The sequence below is a fragment of the Lynx rufus genome, unplaced genomic scaffold (assembly GCF_022079265.1).
Source record: "Lynx rufus isolate CCGP_SWC_20201006 ecotype Redwood Valley unplaced genomic scaffold, mLynRuf1.p SCAF_1, whole genome shotgun sequence".
Classification (NCBI taxonomy): Eukaryota; Metazoa; Chordata; class Mammalia; order Carnivora; family Felidae; genus Lynx; species Lynx rufus.
This window is the reverse complement of record NW_025814823.1, coordinates 138,470,817-138,484,340: the sequence shown is the minus strand read 5'-3', so window position 1 is coordinate 138,484,340 and position 13,524 is coordinate 138,470,817. Positions and strand designations below refer to the sequence as shown.

At 38.9% G+C, this 13,524-nt stretch overlaps 1 protein-coding gene across 1 annotated transcript in view; it reads right to left on the bottom strand.

Moving 5' to 3' along the window:
• ARHGEF28 (Rho guanine nucleotide exchange factor 28) overlaps positions 1-13,524 on the bottom strand; it is a 122,084-nt gene that overhangs the window by 56,392 nt on the left and 52,168 nt on the right. Inside the window, exons 14-17 of the mRNA XM_047068626.1 lie at positions 11,125-11,372; positions 5,093-5,215; positions 3,759-3,876; positions 270-524 (exon numbers count right to left, since the gene is read on the bottom strand). Coding sequence (XP_046924582.1) covers positions 270-524; positions 3,759-3,876; positions 5,093-5,215; positions 11,125-11,372 — 744 coding nt within the window. The remainder of the gene's footprint in view (positions 1-269; positions 525-3,758; positions 3,877-5,092; positions 5,216-11,124; positions 11,373-13,524) is intronic.

Here is a 13,524-nt window from a genome sequence, read left to right as displayed (position 1 = left end):
GATTCTCAGTGCCTTTGAGTCAAACGTTCCAAACTGCAAATTCATAAAATATTTATGAAGGCTTTTGCCTGGGGCAGCACACGCCCCCCCAAAGATTCGTGATATTTGCCTAGTGAAGTTGACGACCGGATCCCACAGGGATCCTTCCACGTCCCAGGGGTTCTGTGTGCATCTGCCACCTCGGGACCACTTTTCCTTTTGAAAACCTGTCCTGTTACATGAGTAACATATGTGAAAGAAGAAAAAGAGGTCTGCTGGAGCCCCAATACCTTTGAAACGACCTGTGGCAGTTTTCCAGTAAACAAGGCCATCATATAACAGAGTCCTTTCTTTACTTATCAGTGCTTGCTTCCTAAACACATGGCCATTTTTGAGCTTTGTGTAGGTTTTGTTTTCGATCTTATTCAAGATCTCAAGCCATTTTTGGTTTTTCTCATACTCGCTGACTTTTAAATCCACAGCGGCAATCATGTCTTTAATTAAGCACAGAGCTTTGCACAAGTCTTTATGTTCTTCACTTCTTTCTGCGTGGGAAAAAGAAAGAACACTATGAAATTAGCCATTGTGCTGAGGAAGACAGTTTTTTGTGTGTTAAATGCCATTAAAAACATACAAGTGGCAAAAATCACACGATGAAAACACTGGATTAAGTTCAGATGCTTTATTATCAGTCTGTACCCTTCCTCCCAAAAAGAACTGTTAAACGATGTACTTATCAGATGTGCTTAACCTGAAACACTGTAAGATGTCTGAGTTCTAGAGACTGCTACGACCTTCCCCAAGAACACTGAATGTGTTAGATACTAACCTTGGCTTTCTTTCCACCTTTCCAGACACAGGTAATCAAATAACCCCTTCACCGAATCTCTTACAATTTAACCAGGCTGCAGGCCCAAATTAGAATCCTTTCAAGACAGAGTGATTTGAACAACAGGGTGATTTGAACAGGCCCCAGACTCATTTGCCTTCCTGGATCCCTCCCCCTCCATAAAAAATATTCAACATTATATTTTAGAACTGCATTAGCATCAAGATGCATGTATTAATAAAATATATTTTAACACTTTAACCTAAAAAAATGGCATAAAGGGGCGCCTGGGTGGCGCAGTCGGTTAAGCGTCCGACTTCAGCCAGGTCACGATCTCGCGGTCCGGGAGTTCGAGCCCCGCGTCAGGGTCTGGGCTGATGGCTCAGAGCCTGGAGCCTGTTTCCGATTCTGTGTCTCCCTCTCTCTCTGCCCCTCCCCCGTTCATGCTCTGTCTCTCTCTGTCCCCAAAATAAATAAACGTTGAAAAAAAAAATTAAAAAAAAAATGGCATAAAAACACTGTGCTCAGTGGGTCAAAGTTAGTAGGTCAGTCACAGTAATCATCGATTCCAGTTGTTATTCTTTGAAACACTGGCCATCTGCTCTTATATCTAAGTTATCTTATGAAAAAACTCTGGAGGAGTTTCTGGAACAGGATCCTAGGACTCCAGATGAAACTGGATTTAACAATTTTCTTATTTGATGACAAAGAACACCCGGTTAATGTTTATTGAGGTCAGTAGAAATGAAAGTTTCAGGAGGTCAGAAGGTGCTGGAAGGAGAGAAGGAAAACTGGCTGAGAGCACGAAAGCCTAGAAAGAACAGAAATAAACACACAGAAACAGCAGTCACGTGAGAGGAGAACAAGTCCTCAAACAGTCTAAACGTTTCCAGGTTCTAAATGTCCTAGATACACCAAGGTTTTTTTCTTTTTTCTTTTTTTTTTTTTTTTTTTTCTTTCAGAAAACCAACCAACAGATCCTGACAGGGCTCTTCAACAAGGAAGATACTTTCTTTCTCACTGTCTGAAAGTATCTTCTTTCCTACACTTACCAACCACTAAGCAGCCCCTCCCCCTCAAAATATGCTTCTCCCTAAAGAACCTATTTTATAAATATGGAAAGGTGAGTAAAGAAAAGCAAAGTTGAGTTATAAGGTAACATGAGGTAAGGCCAAGAAAAGGCTCAGTCATTTGACCAAGAGGGACAAATTACTGTCCTGTAATAGCGGGCTACATGAAGTGAAGCAGCATGGGCCTCTCTTGGAGTCTTGTCAGAATGATTCCTTGGGCTTCACCTCAGACCTAACTGAGGCAGAATGTGCACGCAAACAAGATATGCAGGAAAGGACTCTGCCTAATGAAGTGTGAGAAGCACAGCCATAATAGAGCCACATGAACCAACGTTCCCAGAAGCCAGAGAGAGGATGGACCACTGGGGGGTCTGACCTAAGGAAGCAGTGTCCATTCAGTCACTATGACGGCTATACCTGAAAAGCCATAAGTCACACTCATCATTTCTGACACACAGTAGGTAATGACTGTTAATCACTCTACCAGGAACTTGGCACGGGGCGATTCTTGGAGTAGTGATAGCTGACCTAACACAATCTGACAGATTTTAGTGTCTGACACACCGTATTAAAACTTTACACTTTATACGAACGTCATACCAATGGAAAGCCTCAGGTGTGTTTTCATTATTTTTGCCGAGAACAACATTTATGGGGCTTTTCTCTTCACACTGTTCTTGTATTTCCCTTTACGTTAAATTACGCGGAGTGGTAAAAATGGGATCAAGGAATAGCTGCCCCATTCCAGCCTGAACTTAGTCCTTAACGTGGTCGAAAAAAAGGAAACACTAACTCATGCTTTCCTACTCACCAAGACTGCTTCCCTCCCCCTGCCCCAAAAGGATGTTAGACGTTCACATTTTTAGACAGGGTACTTAAGATCTCATTACGGTTTTTATCAGCAACAAGTCCATCAATCATAACTAAGGTAATAAAAACAGCTTCCACTCTGTTTACACCAGGCTCTGCACTGGGCATTTTACGCAACCATCTCATTTAACCATCACAACAATTTCCTAAGGATTATAAGTCTCACTTGGTAGTGGAGAAAAATGAGGCTCATTTAACAAACATGCCCAACTAATGACCTGCTAAACCAAGTATATTCAATGGCAATACAAGTTTACATAATTCCAAACCCCAGTGTTAGTTAACCTACAACGCTACCATCCAAAGAATAATTTACTCAAGATCAATAAGCTAGCTTGAAGAACAAGAATTTTTATGTACTCATCCACTGCTCTGGTATGTTTGTATTTATTGATAACCTATTCTGTACCAGTCACTACACTAGCATTGAAGAAGGTGCTAGAAGGAGAGGAGAAAAGAACCAGATAGACACAATCCTTCTAGATGCCTTAAGGAGCTTATGGCCCAGCCATATACATTATTAGCCTCTTAAAGGATGCCCAGATGTTACCCCCTGGGACGTGATGATTTGACAGGGTGGGGGAAAAAAAAAAGCTCCCTCATGAATTGTTCTCATTCTAATAATTCACTGCTTGGAAGGCTTGACATTTGGTGATAGGATCACTGGCATATGGCTCATCAGACTTACTGGTAAGCAAAGAGGAAGATGAGGAAGGAAAGGTATTATGAAGATGTGGATGTAGGGAAATTGAAGAAGGAATAGGCAGAGTTGAAGTATGAAGAATGCTGCGTAGCTCAGGCTGCTTGGAGGAATTCAGAAGATTGCCCAGGCTACATTATAAAAGATAACTTCTCAAAATGGACCCAAAACTCAAGGCTCTACAAGTTTTTCCCTAACAAACAGGTTTCATGAATCACAGGCCACAAGCATTTATATCCTTTGGCAATACCTCAGCAGTGTTTAAAATTAATGCAAGAGGCAAATGTTTACCCTGGAACTTATTACTCACCTTTTGTGTACTGCAAAATCCTTTCCACCAGGACAGGGTATTTCGTGATACGCTGAGTGACTAGCAGAATGCATTCTGGGATTCCTCGGCGTCGCGCCAAAAGGTTACTATTTCGAAGCTTAAAAATATATATGTATACGTTTTTATATACACAAACTATTTTCTTTTTAGGTCTGAGTGTAATAAAACCAAGAATCTGCAACTGTATCATTTTATTCGGATACAGTGTAATATGTATGATCATTCATTAAAACTTGATTAATTGCCATTAAATCATATACTTTGTCATTAATTTCAATAACCTAATTCTTCAAGCTTAAGGAGTTTCAAGTTACTGTGATGTATTTGTAGTTAATTCCAAAATTAAGCACATGCCAGTAAGTGTTAAGATTTATGAAGAGTAAAAGTTCTGGAAAATATTCACAAGTCAAAGTCACATTTTGAGTGTGAGTTTACAGTTAAATATTTGTTTTTCTAAACAATCATCCTCTACATTGGTTATTATTCATCACGGCACTTACAGTTCCCTCTAATCAGGGCAACTTTTTTCCTAAAAATTTTATACTGTTAAGTTTTCAAGTTCTCAAAACAAATGTGCAGTGGGGCAGGGGAGGGGGGAAAGGGGGAGAATCTGGTAGCATTCTTAAAATGGTAGAAAAAAATGCAGAATCCATGGAACTCTAAAGGACAAATTTCTTCAACAAATAAATTGGACACCAAAAAATTAATAAATAAGGGGATGGGGAACATTCAAATTAAAACAGATTTAAAAGCTACAATTCCGATACACAATATGTCAACTTTAATCAGATTCTCACTTAAGCAATCCAATTTCATGAGATTCTTAGGGAATCTGACCAGCTGTCTGAAGATATTAAAGAATAATTGTTAACCTATTAGCTGTGATAGTACCATTGTAATTTTTAAAAGATGCATTGTTTACAGATACATATTACATACATGTGAAATTATATGATGTTCTGGATTTACTTCAAATTAATCCAGTAGGAGTGGGGTGGCTTCTATATTTTTACTAAGGTTCTTCTGATTTATAACTTGTCAGGGCAGGAAATAGCTTCCCAGGATATTACAAAGGTGGTCAGAAGCTTGGAGGACCCATTACAAATATAAAATACAAAAGGAAATGTTTTGGGAGAAATATTTCACAAAGACAGAAAAACAGACCTTCCACCTTTGCCACAAACCTATCACTTTCTTCTCTTTCCCCTGAAAAACAGCATCTAGATGTGAAACTTGTTAAGGTCATATAACAAGCAAGCATCAACTACTTCCCATGCTGGTTTTCCACTTTGTAATAGCTTTAAAATACTTGCCTTAATAAAATTCTGAAACTTTTTATTTTGTTGGAGTTCTTTAAAGAGGCTAACGGCTTCTTTGTGATGGCTACAGAATTCTCCATATACTTTCTTCATTTTATTTGCATTTTCTTCTGAAAACTGAGAAGAGTGACATTTCAGTGATGGTTTAAAAATTTAATTAGTTATCAACACTAAAAAGAACATGCAATTTTCAAGTATTTCAATATATTCTTGGCAAATAAAGAATAAATATGAAATTTCTGAACACAGTCCCTTATTTTCCCCACTTTTTACATTAAACTAATACAAAGTTGTCAAGAGGTAAGGGGAAGACACCAACCTACCATGGTTTTATTGTTTTAAACTAATTTGATTATCAGGCAGTCAAATGAAAGACATTTGTTATTTTTATTCTTTTTGAGCTATCTGTGCAACTTTATCATTTCACGCTATTGTTGTTGGGGCTTGTTTTTTTTTGTTTTGTTTTGTTTTTTTGTTTTTTACTTTTCTAGGCTGAAGAAACGCTATGTGGGGCACCTGGGTCGCTCAGTCAGTTAAGGTCCAACTTCAGCTCAGTTCATGATCTCACAGCTCGTGGGTTCGAGCCCCGCGTTGGGCTCTGTGCTGATAGCTCAGAGCCTGGAGCCTGCTCAGGATTCTGTGTCTCCCTCTCTCTCTGCCCCTCCCCTGCTCGTGCTCACTCACTGTCTCTCTTCAAAAATAAACAAATATTTTAAAAATTAAAAAAAAAAAAAAAGAAAAGCCATGTGGCAATATTTGCCTCAAGAAGGTTTGACCTCTCACAGGTTGACATTGACATAGGCGAACTGATCATGTCCATGGATTCAGTCCTCAGTTGGGAATTTGATTTTTGTCAGCACATCACAAATGGGTCCAAAGGCAGGTAAAAGGGAAAGATGAATAATCAGAATGCCAATTTATTAACTGATGGACCAAAGTAGAGATGTGGGCTGGATATTTCAATAAGCTTAATTTGTGGAAACATCTCTGGAGAAAAATCTACATGGTAACCATATTAGAATCATAAGGGAACAAACTGAATTACCTGAATGCCAGTGTTTCAGAACTTAGACACATTCAGGATTATACCAACAGAAACCAGAAAACACCTCACTCCCTAATCCCAGGAAAGACATCACCATCTCTGATGTCTTCATCTTTCCTTATAGTTTTATCTATGCTTGAGGCCAGTATCTCAAGAGATCTTTAAATTAACTACAATTGCTCAAAATAAATAAATAAATAAATAAAACTTGAGTACAAATCTAACAAGATACATACAGGCCTCATATGCTGAAAACTATACAGTGCTAGTAAAAAAAAAAAAAAATCAAAGAAGATGTAAATCAATGGAGGCAGAGACATACCATATTCATAGACTGGGAGCCTCAAGATAGTAAAGACATCATTTTTCCCAAATTGATATACAAGTTTAATGCAATCCTCATTAGAATCCCAGCAAGTTTTTAAATACAGACAAGATTATTCTAGAATTTATAGAAAAAAAGAGAATAGCTAAAAACAATTTTGAAAAAGAATTAAGTAGAAGGACTCAGTCCACCCAATTTCAAGATTGATTATATAGCTACAATAATTAAGACTATGTGAAATAATGGACACATAGATCAGTGGAACAGAATAGGAACCCAAAATGCCCAATGGAATTTTGACAGGGGAGCAAAGGCAATTCAATGAAGGAAGGATGGCTCTTCTAACAAAGGGGGAAAAGCACTGGGGGAAATGGACATCCAGAGACTAAAAACAAGAAGTGAAATCTTGACCTGTGTCTCATATTCTAAACAAAAATTAACTCAGAATGGACTACAGACTTAAATGTAAAACATAAAACTGTAAAACTTTTAGAAAAAAAAAATGGGAGAAAATCTTTTGAGATCTCAGTCTAGACAAAAGTTCTTAGATTAGACACCAAAAGCATGACCCTTACAAGGAAAAACCGAAATAATGGACTTCATCAAACTCAGAAAATGAGAAAATAAGTTACAGACTTCATGTCTGCAAATCACATACCTGACAGATGACTAGCACCTAGACTACATAAAGAAACTGCAATATTCCATAGTAAGAAAACAAACAATCCCATTAGAAAACGGGCAAAAGACAGGAGCCAACCTTTCATGAAAGAGGATATACACAGGGCAGATAAGGACATGAAAGATGTTTAACATCATCAGCTATGGGGGAATTATAACTTAAACCATGATGATTTATCATTACATATCTTTCAGGATAGGTAAAATTAAAAAAAAATAGTAACACCACCAAGTACTAGTGAAAATGCAGAAAAACTGGATTATTGTACATTGTTTACAGGGATGTACAATACAATCACTCTGGAAAACAGTTGGCAGTTTCTTACAAAATTAAGCATGCAACCACCCTGCAAGTCATGAATTGGGACCCCAGACATTTATCCCAGAGAACTGAAAAACTTAAGTTTGCACACAAATCTGTACATGAATGTTTAAAACAGCTTTACTTGTGGGGCACCTGGGTGGCTCAGACAGGTAAGCGTCCAACTCTTGATTTCGGCTCAGGTCAAGATCTCACAGTTCACGAGTTTGAGCCCCGCATCGGGCTCTGCCCTGAGAGCTCGGGGCCTGCTTGGGATCTCTCTCACCTCTCTCTGTTACCCTCCCCTGCTAACAGTTGCTCTTTCTCTCTCTCAGAATAAATAAACATTTAAAAAAAATTTTTTTTAAACCGGCTTTACTTCTAATAGCCAAGGACTAGAAATAGCCAATTCTGGCTTGTCCTTCTACAAGTGAGTGATTAAACACACGTGGTATTTCCATACCACAGACTACTACTCAACAATAAAAAGGAATGAACCACTGAACTACCCAACCACCTAGATGATTCTTTTTTAATTGGCTGAAAGAAGCCAATCCAAGGGAGATTACATAGTACATATGTAATTTATATGTAACACACATGTAATTTATCTAACATTACTGAAATGACAAAATTACAGAAATAGAGATTAGTTGTTGCCAGCAATTAAGGAGGTGGGCGCAGGAGGGAAGTAGGTGTGGCTATAAAGTAGCCAGACCAGCAAGTACTTGTGATGATGGAAATGGTCTGTGACTTGATTGAATCATTGTCAGTATCCTGATTACGATACTATAGTTTTGCAAGATGTTAGCATCGGGGAAAAATAATAATTTAAAAAATTAAATATTTTGATTTTTTTTTTAAATTGTTTGCATGTTTATTTATTTTTGAAGGAGAGAGAGAGACAGAGTGCAAGCTGGGGAGGGGCAGAGAGAGGGAGACACAGAATCCGAAGCAGGCTCCAGGCTCTGAGCTGGCAGCACAGAGCTCAATGTGGGGCCTCCAACTCACAAATCATGACATCATGACCTGAGCTGAAGCCAGATGCTTAACCAACTGAAAGAGCCACGTAGGCACCCCCAAAATTAAAAAATTTTAAATGCCAAATCCCAGGTCCCACCCCAAACCTATCAAAACAAAACCACTAGGGTGTTGGAACACAGAAGTCTTCATTTTTAACAGGCTTCAGGAGATTCTTAGGTACCTGAAGTTGGCAAACTATGGCTTGATATCAATCATGTTCCTCATACTCATCATTTCGAACCAACACCAACATTTCCACTGACTCAATTAGCATCACATTCCAGTCTAGCCTCCTGAATAAGGTTCTCCATGGCTAAAAAGTGAGGGATTCCTTTGAAATCTTCTCTCCTACATCCCTTAAACAGCTAATGCTTCCTTGGTTCCCACACCCGCATCCTTTGTCTGAGGATGTAGCTAATGTGCTCCCTCGGGAAACAACTTTTTATGGTACTGGGAGGAGACCCCTTGCCACCCCCACTATGCATGCCAACAACAGAAATGCCAAAGGAGGCTTAAAACCCTTTTCTCTGAATAACCAAGAATCTCTCCCCGAAGGAGAAGGGTGCACTTCATCCAAAAGCAGCACACCAGGCTCTTCCTATGTGACAGCCAACTTCCCAAACCTCGTTCTCAATGTCAGTCCTGCTTATACACACGATTAAATAAAAACAGAATGGGTAGAGATATAAAACATGGCAACTATAAACATAAGAACAAAAGTGTTCTAAATGAGAATTTAAAAATACGGCATTTCTATCAAGAAAAGAGATGTAAATAATTTCAAATGACAAAAAAAAAAATCTTGTGCTTCAGTTTTGAACGCACTCAAATTGAAGTTCACAGACACATTTTTACATTTTTACTCAAATTGTCTTGCAAAGGACTTTACAGTCTCTTGGCATTATATGTTTCAGATGAATTATGAGGCAGGTCTATGACTTTATAGATGATCTGCAAAGCAGATTGCTCTTTGATTAAAAACTTGTAGGGGGCGCACGGGTGGCTCAGTTGGTTAAGTGTCTGACTTGATTTTGGCTCAGTTCATGATGTCACGGTTTCCTGAGTTCCAGCCCTACATGTGGCTCTGTGCTAACAGTATAGAGCCTGCTTGGGATCCTCTCGCTCCCTCTCTCTCTCTGCCCCTCCCCCAATCGCGGTGTCTCTGTCTCTCTCAAAAATAAACAACCATAAATTTAAAAAATAAAATAAAATAAAATAAAATAAAATAAAATAAAATAAAATAAAATAAAATAAAATAAAATAAAATAAAATAAAATAAAAACTGGTTACTGATGTGGCTTTTTACATCCTTAGACATGGAGAAGCAGTTACTGCACAATTAAGTGGGGTTTTTGTTTTGTGCCTCAAAAGTATCTGTATTTAAGTATATTTACATCAATGACCTTAACTCCCCCATTTTTAGTAAATGAACCAACAGCTGAACTCTGTTATTGTGGGCTACAGGGTGAAATGGTTTCAAAATCAGTCTTTTGGAAAAGATGACATTGTGGAATTTATCTAGAGAAAGTCAAATGAAGGTAAGAAAGGATGCATCTCCATGCCTTTCCCCAAGCTCTACAAGGGACCGCAAAACATGGCACTCAAGTGAATTTCTGGCATTTTGTTCCTAAGGGATCCATTCATTCAATAATATTCATGGTACCAAGCACTGTTCTAGGTGCTGAAATACAGTAGTCATCAAATTGATAAGAATCCCTGCTTTACTGGGACCTGAAACCTAGTGATGATAAAAAGCTTCTGCAGATGTCACTATGGAGGCCTCAAGAAATCACATCCCTAATTCATTGTTAAAAGAGCAGATTGTGATTTAAATCCCAGTTATGCTACTTAGGAGATGTGTGAACTTGACTAAGTTATTACTTTCCCCATGCGTCAGTTTTTGTATTTGTACAATGGGGAAGATAAGATTTACCTTATAGAGGTGTGCAGGTAAAGGAGGTAATTTACATGGAGGTACCCTCAAAGGGCTTGCCCGATTGTGATCACGGAGGGTATGCTACTTAACTTCTCTATTAGCAGGTTTTTTTCATAGAAAAGCCCTTTCAAAGAGACCAGAAGGCCAAAAGGAATTATCAGTTTTGGTTTTCTTATCTATTAGTAGAGTCACACAAACCATTCTCATGATGCTTCAACCATCCCGAGCACCTAAAACTGTCTCCTTTTAGTGAGATTTGCTGTCTTGTCCCCCAGGCGTGAACACCAAGGCTTTAACGATAACAGATCTTCCTCACTCTTCCTAAAATGAGCCAGCATCTGTCTTGCAGATGCTGCCATGACCATCACAGGCTCAGGGGTGTGGGGGTGGGGGGGTGGGGAACGTGTTATCATAGATCAAAAAGTCTAAGCAGAATTTTCCTAATAGACTTATTTATGACTGGGACTCCTGGTGGAGACAGTGACAAGGATGATCCCACCAGGTTTGGAGACACACACAAGGCAGTCCCTGGCTGTCAAAGCTCTTGGCTATCAGGCACACAAAGGCATATCCAACAGAAGAAAACCAAGCAATCCCATCTGCCAATAATGGTTTAAAAAAAAAATCAATTCCAGTTCTTCATAGGCTTTCACATTGTGGAAAGTCTGCAAACCTCCAGGTGTTTGACGTTAGGGCCTTTAAAAACCTCTCTCACCTGTTGTACCAGAATATCTCCAATGCGATTGATGATGAAATTTCTGTCATCACCAGCACAGGACTCCTGCCTTCGCTCCTTCATACTAGAAAAGAAATGCCTGTGGATTTCAAGTAACTCATCTAAGCAAGGAAAGATTTTATCCACGGTGCTGTGATCAAGCTGGAGCTCCTCCTTCATCCCTTTCCTGAAGATCTCGGACATGATGAGCAGGGTCTGGATGTGATGCATCTCTGTTTGCATCAGCTCTGAAACACATGCGCAGACACAAGCTTTAATGAGCAAGTACTCCACCCACTGACATTAGTGGCTAAACACTAAACGTTATACAAATTAAATAAAACCAAAAAACAAAAAAAGAGGTGATGTTTTGGAATAATGATATTCCTCCACCATAAAAGTCAGCATTGACTCAACAATTAATGCAAGCTCAAAATACTAAACCATTTTCTTTTTTCCAGATATGTGAAGATGATACACATAAGTGAAGTCCCATACATAAGAATCCCGTTCATCTAAAACTGAGACATAATTAGCTAGCATAATGTAATGAACTGGGCACCTTTAGCTAGGAACCAGGTCTTCCATTCCCCTAAATGCTCTATGAAAATATAACTTAGTTTGCCTGGTTTTTTTCTTTTTCTTTTTTGGCTTTTTGGTTTTTGCGTTGAGTAGCAGCACTTCATTAAATTAAACTGAATTGAAATAAGAAGGCTCCTTAATGCATATAACAGTCGTTGGATCTGTTGCCAAAATTCCACTTTCTCCAGGAGAAAATAAAAAGCGTGATGATCAAGGAAGAGAAACCATGGAGAAAATGAAAAGACAGCCCAGAGAATGAGAGAGTGTCACATGCTATTTCAAGGCCTCCATGGTTGCTGTTCCAACCACCTGGTATGTTTTCTCCCCAGGTCTAACTCCTTCCCCAAGTCCCCCAGCTCTCTTTAAGTATTACTGGTCTCTCAAATCTCCCTGTAGACCCCAACATTTAATACCCATGTCCCCATGTTCGATATGGCCCACTACTCTGTCTTCTTCTCAGCACTTACCACACACACTGTATTGAGTATTTTACAGATTTTCTGTCCTACACTATAGTGTCTCCCCCCAAGTTCACACGAGAAGAAAATCTGTACATTTTGTTCACGGCTATTTCGCTGGTTTCTAGACTTAATGCCTGGCATACAAGAGGGGCTAATACTGGTGCTAATATTCCCAAGGGCAGGCCTAGGGAGACAGATCAGACTTTTTACATTGGAGGAGCCCATAGACAGAAACTAAGGGGGAGGAATTTCAGATCTTAGCACGGATGAACAGAATTAAAAGGCAATGTCTACGGAAAGAGAGAACTTCCACCAAGTGGAGATGTTCAAGAAAAATGTGTATGATCAGGTTGCACGGCTATGGCAACGATGATGTAAATACCACAAGGAACATGGAAACAATGACCTTGATTTTCACACAGCAATTTTTAATAAAGTGTGCCTGCTGATGACACTATTAAGCTTCTAAGGAAACAGCAGTATTGGGATTTCCAGTAAACAGACTGAAAAAAAAAAAAAAAAAGGCAATGCAAGAAAAATATCTCAAAAGGGACTTGCGTCCAGAGATGAAAAAGATCTATTACAACTCAAGAGTAAAAAGACAAACAAAAAACAAAAAGCCCACTTCATTATGTGCGAAAGATTTGAAAAGATATTTCTCCAAAGATATAGACAGATGACCAATAAGCACATGGAAAGAGGTTTGACCTGATTAGCCAGCAGGAACATGCACATCAAAACCAAAACGGGACACCACGTGACACACACTAGGCAAACTGTGATAAAAAGGGTGGGCGATAACGAAGAGTTAGTAAGGATGTGGGGAAAGCAAAATCCTCAGTACCTCACCGGCAGGCATGCCAAACGGTGCAGCTGCTTTGGAAAACAGTCTGGCAGTTCGTCTTAAGGTTAAACGTAAAGTTACTACATGATCCAAAAAGTGCAAACGGCCCAAAAGGACCCTCAACTGCTAAAATGACCTTCAACTGATAATGAAACAAAATGTAGTATGTTTAACAATGAAATAACATACAGCCATAAAAAGGAAGGAAGTATTGATAAACAGTAAGGATGAACCTCAAAAACAATACACTAAGTGAAAGAAACCCATCTGCCCTACATGAAAGTATGTGAAAATTTCCCGTGGTTCTTAAAAGAGAAGTAAAGTCGTATAGGCCACGTTTAAGTAAACTTTAAAAGGTCTGAGACATAAAATTTGCTTTGTACCAGGTATATACGATGCCTCAGTTAAGCCTCACAACAGTTAGACCTGAATATCATTATCCCCATTTAAAAAGCAATTTTTTTTGATGTTTGCTTATTTTGGGGAGAGACAGAGAGAGAGACAGAGCGTGAG